Source organism: Salvelinus fontinalis, chromosome 31 (genome assembly GCF_029448725.1).
Source record: "Salvelinus fontinalis isolate EN_2023a chromosome 31, ASM2944872v1, whole genome shotgun sequence".
Lineage (NCBI taxonomy): Eukaryota > Metazoa > Chordata > Actinopteri > Salmoniformes > Salmonidae > Salvelinus > Salvelinus fontinalis.
This window is the reverse complement of record NC_074695.1, coordinates 16,339,603-16,352,568: the sequence shown is the minus strand read 5'-3', so window position 1 is coordinate 16,352,568 and position 12,966 is coordinate 16,339,603. Positions and strand designations below refer to the sequence as shown.

The 12,966-nt window shown below is 41.0% G+C and overlaps 1 protein-coding gene across 1 annotated transcript; it reads left to right on the top strand.

The window, feature by feature from the left end:
* Positions 1 to 2,035: 2,035 nt before the first annotated feature.
* On the top strand, positions 2,036 to 7,469 carry LOC129829356 (baculoviral IAP repeat-containing protein 5.1-A-like). Its single transcript, XM_055891025.1, has 4 exons — positions 2,036 to 2,379; positions 4,726 to 4,835; positions 5,062 to 5,179; positions 7,294 to 7,469. Exons 1-4 carry the CDS (start codon positions 2,254 to 2,256, stop codon positions 7,390 to 7,392), a joined length of 453 nt encoding a protein of 150 aa, XP_055747000.1. The 5' UTR covers positions 2,036 to 2,253; the 3' UTR covers positions 7,393 to 7,469.
* Positions 7,470 to 12,966: the final 5,497 nt, after the last annotated feature.

Here is a 12,966-nt window from a genome sequence, read left to right as displayed (position 1 = left end):
ACGATTAGGGTAACCTTCATTCTGTTACATACCATTTTTTCCTATCATTAAAACCATTAGGGTAACCTTCATTCTGTTACATACCATTTTTTCCTATCATTAAAACGTTAGGGTAACCTTCATTCTGTTACATACCATTTTTTCCTATCATTAAAACCATTAGGGTAACCTTCATTCTGTTACATACCATTTTTTCCTATCATTAAAACGATTAGGGTAACCTTCATTCTGTTACATACCATTTTTTCCTATCATTAAATCTATTAGGGTAACCTTCATTCTGTTACATATCATTTTTTCCTATCATTAAATCTATTAGGGTAACCTTCATTCTGTTACATACCATTTTTTCCTATCATTAAATCTATTAGGGTAACCTTCATTCTGTTACATATCATTTTTTCCTATCATCTCTGTTTTGGACGAGACTGACTTTATGACCAAAATTATCCTATTTAAACTTTGTAGTCAATTTTGACACTAGAATCGATGCCTCATATCGATGCTACACAGGCCGTTTTCAAAACGAGAAGTTGCTTTTTAGGGGCAGTCGCTCTTTAATAAGCAGACCGATAAACAGACTGCCTGCCTTCCCGCATTTGGGAGAAAAACTCCCATTGCTAGGGTGGATACAGAACCATCTCCTCATTATATACGAGTGTTAGCCAGACTCCTCCCTAGCTCTATAGACCTCATTATATCCGAGTGTTAGCCAGACTCCTCCCTAGCTCTATAGACTTCATTATATACGAGTGTTAGCCAGACTCCTCCCTAGCTCTATAGACTTCATTATATACGAGTGTTAGCCAGACTCCTCCCTAGCTCTATAGACCTCATTATATACGAGTGTTAGCCAGACTCCTCCCTAGCTCTATAGACCTCATTATATCCGAGTGTTAGCCAGACTCCTCCCTAGCTCTATAGACCTCATTATATCCGAGTGTTAGCCAGACTCCTCCCTAGCTCTATAGACCTCATTATATCCGAGTGTTAGCCAGACTCCTCCCTAGCTCTATAGACCTAATTATATACGAGTGTTAGCCAGACTCCTCCCTAGCTCTATAGACCTCATTATATCCGAGTGTTAGCCAGACTCCTCCCTAGCTCTATAGACCTCATTTGGCCACAATAAGTTCGTTCGAGCGGATCACTTTTGTCAAGTCCATCGTTGGTCCCCGTCTTTCAAAGTTAAAGAAATGGCCCAACATGTCGACTGCATGAACTTCACAAAAATCATGTGATCAAAGGACATGCAGGTTTTTATGAAGTCGCCTTCACGTCACTGCAGTTGCTTCTCACCAACTGCATCATTCAGTCATCACCTGCATTGTGGGAGGCAATATTTGTAACCATTTATTAGGCTGTTTTTGTTTGACCCACAGGAAGGTGGCTAAAGATGTGACTGATACAGGAACCAACTTTGCCACGATTCTAAAAAATGAAAGAGATATTTGAGACCTATCTCTAACCAATTAAGTGTACACAAGTTATGTTTCCCGTTCGTGAGTTTGTGATATGGGGGTGTAGAACAGGGAATGTGCCACAATTTTGTAGGAAACAGGTGGGGGTGTTTTGACTAGATAACACAGCCACAAAGTTAGATTCCACAGCTACAAAGTCAATAATGGCACAAAAAAATGCTTAATTTAAGGTTAGAGTTAGGCATAAGTTTAGCGGTTTGGTTAAGGTTAGGTTTAAAATATAATTTTAGTAAGATAAATTGTAGAAATGGGTGGGGTTTAGCCATAATTATGACTTTGTGGCTGTGCACTTTGCTTTATGAAAGTACAATATCTTAAAAATTTGACTGCTGACATGCATCAACAGTGGACTAATGAAAAAAATAACAAAAGACAGTATTTTGAGTGGATTTTCTCTTTAACTAGTAAAGACCCAGGTGGTGGTGCACCGCATTCAGTGTCCTACCTGAAATCAATCAGAGTACAGAAACAATTAATTCAAACGGACCAATAAGCTCACAGTTCCAAGTCACATGATTGAAGTAATTCACTACTTCTAGGCTTTCACCTGTGTAGTGTTGGGCTCAATATTTATTGCAGTTTTAGTTTAGGAGTACAAGGAATAGTCTCAGCTAATGAGTGAAAAGTAGTGTCTGTAACTAAAACCTACAAAATACCCTGACTGTCAACATTTGGAATCCCTTGTTGTCCACAATCAGTGTCTTGTGGGCCACACCTGCATATATCCAACATCATTCTCAAGCCGGAAAGGTTGTTTCCCTTCCTCGAGGCCATGGACAGTCTAAACGATTTGAGTGCGCGGTTTTACTCCTACAACAAGATGTACAGTTATGATATGCGACTCCAGAGCTTTGCCGATTGGCCTTTTCGTGAGGAATGTCAATGCACACCTGAAATGGTAAGATGAAGAAACCACCATTCAGTATCGCACAATGTTTCCTGTCAGTGAGGATGCTGGGGTCACCTGTAACTCTCAAACCTTTCTGTATGTGGGGTGTTCAGTAGTTAAATTTGCCCACTGTTGCCTCCATGTGAACTACAATTCCAATGCCATGTTTTAATGTTTAGAAATGTCAATCATTGCTTTCAAACTGTTTTTGAAACATATGCTGATGCCCATTTTCATATCAGAGAGAAGTCTGTCAAATAAAGACTCACTACTTGCAGCAATTTTGCACAGTTCAACAAGCTGTTGCCTCCAGTTGAGAAAGTAAACTTCCTCCACAGTTAAGATTACAAACAGGTGTTCAGAGCATGCTAGATGGCTAATTAGCACAGGTAGCCACCTATGTCTTCTGTAAATAAGCAATGTAACATGGAGATGTGGCCTTGTGGGAACACTAACTCTATAAAGGTGTGTAGTATTAAAAAATATATACATATTTATCACTGTTTCCAAAAGTGTATTGCAAGTGACGAGTTCAGTTTGGGTTAAGCAAAACTCCCTCGCCATTAGCGTCTGACTGGGGTAGGGTCACCTGATACCTTACTTTTCAAATAATGTCATTCTGACCAGACCAAACTGGGAAATGACGGGCAGGGAGAAAATAGGTCATAAAATGTAGGGCAAGCACTTATTTTCTACAGGGGAAAAATAGATATATTTCACATAGACATGAATCAGCCTTCTGACATCTACATGACACTGTGACCCTCTCCAATATGTCCCTGGTTGTGCAGGTTGATTATGATCCAACAACCTACTCATGATGCCCCTAGCTTTGAATCCTAACTAGGACCAGTCTTGGGCAATTCTGTCACACACAGAATTGCCCAAGACAGATCTAGTTACACTTTGGACTTCTCCATTGGATGATATTTGTTGGACTTTTATTAAAGCGGTTACGCGTTAAGGCTATTGCGTAAACTGCTGTGATTGCATTTGAGCCCTTCCTGGCTGTCCAGGGTATGGATGTGTCCAATGTGACATGTGGAGATTTACTGTTAAGCAGGTGCTAGATTTAGTTTTGTCTGGTGCATTTTCTTCAGTCCTCCCTTGACCCTTACCCCGCCCTCTGCTTCTGGTGATGAACTGTGGTGACAGCTCCCTGCCATGTTACTTCACCCTGACACAGCCACACCACATAGTCAGGCCCCTACAATGTTACCATGTCGCTTAACCCTCAAACAGCCAGGGGGGGTAGACATAACATGGTAAACTTAAAATGAGTCTCCCTCACTTAGGATATGTATTAATTTGTTGATGCCGTCATCCATTTCGTATATTACGAATTATAATTCATATGTTATGTATTTTCTACGCATATGTTGCAAATTCCAATTTGTTGCCTAAGTTAGCTAGAGACATCACTACAGACCATGGTTCGATTCCAGGTTGTCACAACTGGCTGTGATTGGGAGTCCCAAAGAGCGGTGCACAACTGGCCCAGCATCTGCTGTGCGTCCAGGAATGTTTTGTGAGCACTGACTATATAAAATCCATAAAGTTGTAATAAGTTATCACAAACCTGATGTATTAAGAGACAGTGTACCATTTATGTATTACTCTCAATAGGAAAATAATGCTTTTACACAATGTAGAAAGATAATATTTCACAAATTACTTTGTAATTTCAATGCCAGGTATTTTGTATCAACACTAACTTTTATAATGGGTGTATTTACAATGTTTACGTAGGAGAATCTAGGGCACAGCATGTGCTTCAGAAGTAGCTAGACTTCTCAGGCTAGCCAGTAAAGGCTATATATTTGAATTGTTTGATTCTCCTAAACTTAAGTTGAGAGCAACAATGAAAAATTTAAATTGAGCACTGCTAGGTGGCTAATGTTAGTTAGCCTAGGGGTAGGTTTGGCTAAGAAGTAGTTGTTTAAATGCTAAAGTTGTCTGTATTGAGATTGGCCTACCATGTGACCTCACCTACACTTAACTCTGATCACATCAGAAATGTCTACTAGTAGAATGGTGCATTGGCTCATTTAATCTGGTACACATTCACTGGCTGCTTAAGGTACTTACAGCCAGACAACTCCATCAGGCAGCCTGATAGGGATCTTATCTCCAGGAATTTTCCCTGACCAGGACAATTCGGGCTCTAATTTTGGCCTCCTACCCGTCATTGATACACACCTGATGGGCATCAGACCATAGGCCTATGTTAGATATATTGTGACTTGCCAGTGTCTATTTACAGATGGACAAATGCAGGGTTTGTCCACAGCTCCGTTGTGATTTAACTGTGTTAAAGGTTGATGCTCCTTCTGAACATGTTACCTGTATATGCAGATGGCGACGGCAGGGTTTGTCCACTGCCCCAGTGTGAATGAGCCTGATGTGGCCTGCTGCTTCTTCTGTCTCAGAGAGCTGGAGGGCTGGGAGCCTGAGGACAACCCCTGGTAAATTTGGTCCTTACACTAGAGTTATTACTGGTCAGATAAAGCTCTGTGCCTGAACTGTTTAAGAAACCATCAAGTCCTCCTCACCATTCACATTGGATTCAATACCATTATCGTTCAGTAGAAACGCTGTACCATTTGACATTTTGTATTATCAGCAAAGCCTTTCAGTTGTCATGTTAAGTCTTAATGACCTACATGTCTCTGTCTTGTCTGTCCTCTGTAGGTCTGAGCATATCAAACGGTCTCCTAATTGTGGCTTCCTGGCCATGAAGAAAGACTTTGGGGAGCTGACTGTGGCTGAGTTCTATCACCTGGAGCAGGAGAGACTGCGTATCTACATTGTATGTCACCAACCCTAAATATGTATATAAACTCAGCAAAAAAAGAAACGTCAACTGTGTTTATTTTCAGCAAACTTGTGACTAACAGAAATTGAATAATGTGTCTGAACAAAAGGGGTGAGGGGGGTCAAAATCAAGTCAGTATCTGGTGTGGCCACCAGCTGCATTAAGTACTGCAGTGGATCTCCTCATGGACTGCATCAGATTTGCCAGTTCTTGCTGTGAGATGTTACTCTTCCACCAAGGCACCCGAAAGTTCCCGGACATTGCTGGGGGGGGAATGGCCCTAGCCCTCACCCTCCGATCCAACATGTCCCTGACATGCACAATGTGATTGAGATCCGGGCTCTTCGCTTGCCATGGTAGAACACCAACATTCCTGTCTTGCAGGAAATCATGCATAGAATGAGAAGTCTGGCTGGTGGCATTGTCATGCTGGAGGGTCATGTCAGGATGTGCCTGCAGGAAGGGTACCACATGAGGGAGGAGGATGTCTTCCCTGTAACGCACAGCGTTGAGATTGCCTGCAATGACAACAAGCTCAGTCCGATGCTATGACACACCGCCCCAGACCATAACGGACCCTCCACCTCCAAATCGATCCCGCTCCAGAGTACAGGCCAAAGTGTAACGCTCATTCCTTCAACAATAAATGTGAATCTGACAATCACCCCTGGTGAGAGAACGCAACTCATCAGTGAAGTGCACTTTTTGCCAGTCCTGTCTGGTCGAGCGACGGTGGGTTTGTGCCCATAGGCAATGTTGTTGCCGGTGATGTCTGGTGAGGACCTACAAGCCCTCAGTCCTGCCTCACCTCAGCCTATTTCGGACAGCCTGAGCACTGATGGCGGGATTGTGCGTTCCTGGTGTAACTCGGGCAGTTGTTGCCATCCTGTCCCGCAGGTGTGACGTGCAGGTGTTACACGTGGTCTGCCACTGCGTGGACGATCAGCTGTAAATCCTGTCTCCCTGTAGCGCTGTCTTAGGTGTCTCGCAGTACGGACCTTGCAATTTATTGCCCTGGCCACATCTGCAGTCCTCATGCCTTCTTGCAGCATGCTTAAGGCACATTCACGCAGGGACCCTGGGCAACTTGTTGTATTTTTCAGAGTCAGTAGAAAGGCCTCTTTAGTTTTCTTAACTGTGACCTTAAATGCTTACCGTCTAAGCTGTTAGTGTCTAAACGACTATTCCACAGGTGCATGTTCATTAATTATTTATGGTTCAATGAACAAACATGAACTGTGTTTAAACCCTTTACAATGAAGCTCTGAAGTTATTTGAATTTGTAAAAATCATCTTTGAAAGACAGGGTACTGAAATGGGTGTTTCTTTTTTTGCTGAGTTTCTGTGATGTTTCCTTAAAAATATATATTGTTCCAATGGGAAAATTTGTCTTGGACACACCATACTGCTGTATTAAGAATAAACATATACAGGTAACTGCCAAAATAATAGAAACTGCAGTTAATGAGGGATACAGTTGTGGTTCCTGACTTAATTAGGTAATTAACATCCCATCATGCTTAGGGTCATATATAATAAAACTGGGTAGGCCATTATTTTGGCTTCCATGGCTAAGCCCCCATAGGATGACAACCCTTCCACGGGGCATGAGTGGTCACTGAATGGTTTGATGCGCACTAAAACGATGTTTAACATATGCCATGGCGGTCTCAGTCACCAGATCTCAACTCTGATTGCTTATGGGAGCTTCTGGAGCTGCGCCTGAGATTACATTTACTACCATCAATAAAACACCAAATTATGTAATTTTTTTTGTGGAAGAATGGTGTCGCGTCCCAATAGAGTTCCAGACACTTGTAGAATATATGCCAAGGTGCGTTGAAGCTGTTCTTGCGCGTGCTGGCCCAAGCCCCAATGTAAGACCCCTTTGTTTCCTTTTTATTCTGGCAGTTACCTGTAGATCTCATTCAAGGCAAATGCTTGATGTAGAGTACATTGCCCTTGGAAGTTTTATGTAGACTCAGGCCTTCACTTAAAGTTATGATATTCTTTAGGTTTATGAGCTATATTTGATATTTGCTGTAGTGTTGCGGTTGTTTTCAGTTTACTAATGTAGGCCTAAGCTATTGTCATTTCTACTGTTGTAGAGGAAGACTATCCATTTGAAGATCGCCAATTTTCGAGATGCGGTGGAGAAAACAGTTCATTACATGAGGATGCTGTTTGATTCGGGATCTGTAATGTAGTTGTGTATTTTAGCCTTTGGTGTTTTATCTGTAAATATTTTAGTGAATAAAGCTCTTCTATTTTCTACCGTGTTACATAATGTTTTAGAATGCAGAATTGCATTTTACCACAAGGTGGTGCCTTCACACTGGTTGTCTGTAGCCCTGTTTTCCAGTGGTGGAAAAAGTACCCGATTTGTCGTACTTGAGTAAAAGTAAAGATACCTTATAATAGAAAATGACTAAAGTATTTCTACTTTACACCATTGCTGTTTTCCAACAGTCACAGACATGTAGGCTACTATAGCTCAGCTTCTCTAGCCCACATTCATAAAAGCATCTCGTTTGGCTGTGTTGCATTTAGACATTTAGCCTTTTTGATTATAATGGGAAGATTGCATTGACGGCTTTGATCTGATTCTAGATCTGCATTCCTACTCGGACACTTTCTGGACCGTCATTTATTTTTTATTATTTTAAAGGCACAGATTAACAAGGTGGATTTTCCTATGATTCTCCCCCAAAGTACTTGCCGTTGAGTTTTCCTGAATGTGAGAACCAGTTTATTTTCAAACCTTGACCCTGGACAGATGGCCCCAAGCCCCTCCCTGAACACCAACTGTTGCTCTAGTAACATCTGTCACTTATAGGGGTGCGTTCAGCAGGGTGAGGGGTGTCCATGTCACTTGCATAGGGGTGTGCTGACACGCAGGACACGAAGTGTGCACAGGGACCTTAGGTGTTCCTGGAGAGCGGTTGTAGCTGAATTGGCAGTTGGTTGTCACGGCAGCAGGAGATGCTGTAGGTGTGACTGTAGTATGAGGAAGGTATTAGATGCTGTCCCACTGCCTTTCTGTAGTGGATTAATGTCTAATGCAACACACAACCACTGAGCTCCGATCAGCTGCTTAATATCACTTTATCCAGTTGCTAGATTATTCTTTTTTTCTTTTCTTTTTTTCCATATGATCTCACAATATAACGGAACTTGTTTCTGTATTAGCCTACACTTTTGAAGTCCTTAATCCTAACGGAACAAGACTTCGTCAGCAATTGCCTAGTATTATCTGCAGCTTCTTGCATTTTGTCTTACAATGTGATAACCTGTAAGACTACTAGCCTAATAAAATGACGCATACCCTAAAGTTAAAACTGCTGCAACCAAATTCCTTAATAATAGAGGTATATTTGTGTTGGCAAAATATAGCCTTTCTAATTCATTCTCTGCTGCATTACTACAGTACTTTTAGCACCACAGAGAACCGCGGACTCATCCAGCGATGTAATAATTGCACCGCACCCTCTCCGAATAATCGATGCCCTCCACCTCTCAATGGATTTTAGGAGCAATCCATCGCGTGCTCAATAGGCCTTAATCACCGTTTGTGCTTCGAGTGCAAGAACAATGGCGACATACGACCCTGCTGCGAGACCAACGGCACTTCTGGCGCTTTTAGCAGATTAAATGTGCAGAATTTAGAAAAACGACTACATAGGGAGGTGCTTAGCTGTGGGCGTGTTATACCGTCAACAAAGTTGTAATTCTGCATTCAAAACGTATTTTACTTAAATTTGGAATCAATGTCTGTGTTCCGTTTTGTGAGAGCCTTGCACAGGGCCAACTGCGGGTCGATGAGATGATAGCGCAGATATAGCCGAGTCTGGCAGACAGTCACTTGTCTCAAACCGTTTTAAAGGGATTAGTTGGCACTGAGGAAGTCCCCCCCCCACAAAACAATAATAAACCACTGAGCAATGTAATGAGTATAACACATATTTATTATAATGTTGTTTTTCCAAACGTAAAACCTGTCGCACAGGACGTTGATGGAACGTTAATTGGGCAGAACGGGCTCGTGGTAATGGTTGTAACGGAATAAATTGCATGCAATCGAACTCCTCAAATACATGATTTCCATGCATTTAATACCATTACACTCCAGGCAATTTTATGAGCTGTCCTCTCCTCAGCACCCTCCTGTGTGTCCAGGGCTATAGGCCCACTGCAATATCCTTATTCGAAGACCCTAAAATTAGTCTTTCAGATCATTCAATTGTAAAAACAAACTTTCTGAGGCCTACATGTGAGAATAAATATTTCTAAATTGATGGACAATTTCAATGGTTCCTTTGGGGGTCTACTATAATGAAATTATACCAATTCTCCCAAACTGTCTTACAAAATCCCTTTATGCCCTCCAGTTCGCACTGAATCTCCCAACCACCTGATTTATTTGTAATGTTATTATACCCTCTGTCGGCTGTATCATGTTAATCATCAGGGGTTGTGTCCCAAATGGCACCCTAATCCCTATATAGTGTTCTAGTTTTTACCAGAGCCCTGTTCAAAAGTAGTGCCCTACATGGAGAGTAGGGTACCGTTTGGGATGCTGCCCCAGACTTCTCCATGCAGCTGCCTCTAGAGCACATTAGCAAAGTTTAATATTGACTGTGTATGCGAAGGTGATGGGGCGAACTGAACAATGAGATGAGTGGCTCTGGATGCACAGGCCCAAACAATAGTTACTAGAGGTGTTTAACCCACTATGCTGAAGTTCCTTATACCGGTAGGGTCAGTCCTCCATTACCCACTGGGCACAGAAGTCGGTTCAATGTCTAGTTTTGATTTGAGTTGTCACTAACATATATTCAATGTGATTTTATGTCATTGGAATTAGGTTAGTTGGGTGAAAAAAAGACAATGCTCCATTGATTAATTTTTGCAAATCCAATTTGGGGTCCATGTTGATTCAATGTCATAAAAAAAAAAGAAGTTTTACTTAGAAACAATGTTGATTCAACAAGTTCTTGCCCAGTGGTTAAGCACCTCATTCCTAGGCCTGTACATCTTTTCCGACTCACAAAGCTTCCCTCTAGACTTTAGTCAGGCTCCCCAACATCAAAACCCAGCCAGGTCGTTCAAGATTGACATCCAAATTGGATGTCTATTCACGTCCTGAAGACTACAGGGAATGCCTTCAACCAGCTCTCAGGGCCAACAGTGAGTGTGATTCCCATCAAGTAGGTATTGTGGAGGGGTATAAATCCGTTGACTGGATCATAGTGCTTGGACACTTTAAAAAATAAAATGTTTTTTGAACCCTATCCCAAACCTTACCTTAAACATTTGGCATAAGTGCCTACACTTAACCTTTAACTTGATGTTTGGGTAACTGGAACGATACAGAGCAGCAAGAGCAACAAAATCACTTCGAAATGTGATGTTTTGAGAAACTTCGAAATGTGATGTTTTGAGAAACTTCGAAATGTGATGTTTTGAGAAACTTCGAAATGTGATGTTTTGGAAAACATGCAGTTGAATTTAGGTTGGACTCATTAAAACAAGTTTTTTCAACCACTCAACAAGAAATTTGTGAACAAACTACAGTTTTGGCACGTCGGTTACGACATCTACTTTGTGCATGACACAAGTAATTTTTCCAACAATTGTTTAGACATATTTCACTTGTAATTCACTGTATCACAATTGTACTGCGTCAGAAGTTTACATGCAGTAAGTTGACTGTGCCTTTAAATAGCTTGGAAAATTTCAGAAAATGTTGTCATGGCTTTAGAAGCTTTTGATAGACTAATTGACATCATTTGAGTCAATTGGAGGTGTACCTGTGGATGTATTTCAAGGCCTACCTTCAAACTCAGTGCCTCTTTGCTTGACATCATGGGAAAATCAAAAGACATCAGCCTGACCTCAGGAAAAAAAATTGTAGACCTCCACAAGTCTGGTTCACCTTGGAAGCAATTTCCAGGTACCACATTCATCTGTACAAACAATAGTACGCAAGTATAAACACCATGGGACCATACAGCCGTCATACCACTCAGGAAGGAGACGCGTTCTGTCTCCTAGAGATGAACGTACTTTGGTGCGATAAGTGCAAATTAATCCCAGAACAGCAAAGAACCTTGTGAAGATTCTGGAGGAAACAGGTACAAAAATATATTTATCCACAGTAAAACGAGTCCTATATCGTCACAACCTGAAAGGCCACTCAGCAAGGAAGAAGCCACTGCTCCAAAACCGCCATAAACTGCACATGGGGAAAAATATTGTACTTTTTGGAAAAATATCCTCTAGTCTGATGAAACAAAAATAGAACTGTTTGGCCATAAAGACCATTGTTATGTTTGGAGGAAAAATTATGTGGGACTGGTGTACTTCACAAAATAGATGGCATCATGAGACAGGAAAATTATGTGGATATATTGAAGCAACATCTCAAGACATCAGTCAGGAAGTTAAAGCTTGGTCGCAAATGTGTCTTGCAAATGGACAATGACCACAAGCATACTTCCAAAGTTGTGGCAAAATGGCTTAAGGACAACAAAGTCAAGGTATTGGAGTGGCCATCACAAAGCCCTGACCTCAATACTATAGAAAATTTGTGGGCAGAACTGAAAAAGCGTGTGCAAGCAAGGAGGCCTACAAACCTGACTCAGTTTCACCAGCTTTGTCAGGAGTAATGGGCCAAAATTCACCCAACTTATTGTAGGAAGCTTGTGGAAGGCTACCCAAAAAGTTTGACCTAAGTTAAACACTTTTAAAGGCAATGCTACCAAATACACTTAATTAGTATGTAAACTTCTGACCCACTGGGAATGTGATGAAAGAAATAAAAGCTGAAATAAATCATTCTCTCTACTGTTATTCTGACATTTCACATTCTTAAAATAAAGTAGGGATCCTAAGTGACCTAAAACAGGGATTTTTACTAGGATTAAATGTCAGGAATTGTGAAAAACTGAGTTTAAATGTATTTGGCTAAGATGTATGTAAACTTCCGACTTCAACTGTAGATGAACGTCTAATTCTTCAGTGAGAGCTTGTTCGGCAACCAGCATGAGCGCTGTATCTTATGAATTGAGCACACAATTACTTCCGATTTTACGTTAGTTTAGACCCTCTACAGCTGTATTTTGTTGCCATCAATAGTGAGCCAGGCTTTGTAGAAAGGGGAAAGTGCTGCAGATTGGTACTCTACATGAGTGAGATTCAGATGAGACAAACCTAATATATTGTAGTCATTTTGTGAAGAGAGTATGCCTAATTCATTATACCGAAGAAAAAAAATGTATAATATTTGTGGAAATCCACAAAGTAAACCCTTTATCTCAATTTCTTTTGCTGTAAATTACCTTACATTAAAACGTGGTTAGTAAGTAAAGTCGTGCCAACATTTTGTTAGTAAATACAAAGTCATGACAGCAGGAAGTTTTGGTACAATTTTGTAAATGCTGACAGGTAATTAATTCATTGGTCGTTTGACATGGTTGGCTCTCGTTGTGTAGGTAAAATTAATTATGCAAGAAATGGCAGCAGAAATGTGGTGATATGGGGTGGTGGATTAGGGAAACCATGCAGTTTTAGGCAGAGGTGGAAAAAGTACCCAATTGTCATACTTGAGTAAAAGTATAAATACCTTAAGACAAAGTTACTCAAGTGAAAGTCAGCCAGTAAAATACTACTTGAGTAAAAGTCTAAAATCATTTGGTTTAAAATCTACTTAAGTATCAAAAATAAAGTATGAATCATTCATGCAGACCTTACCATGAAATGCTTACTCACAAACCCTTAGA

Coding starts and splice junctions, on each gene's coding strand:
- LOC129829356 (XM_055891025.1), top strand. CDS start 2,254: ATGGACAGTCTAAACGATTTGAGTGCGCGGTTTTACTCCTACAACAAG. Junction 2,380..4,725: donor GTCAATGCACACCTGAAATG/GTAAGATGAAGA, acceptor CTGTATATGCAG/ATGGCGACGGCAGGGTTTGT. Junction 4,836..5,061: donor GAGCCTGAGGACAACCCCTG/GTAAATTTGGTC, acceptor TGTCCTCTGTAG/GTCTGAGCATATCAAACGGT.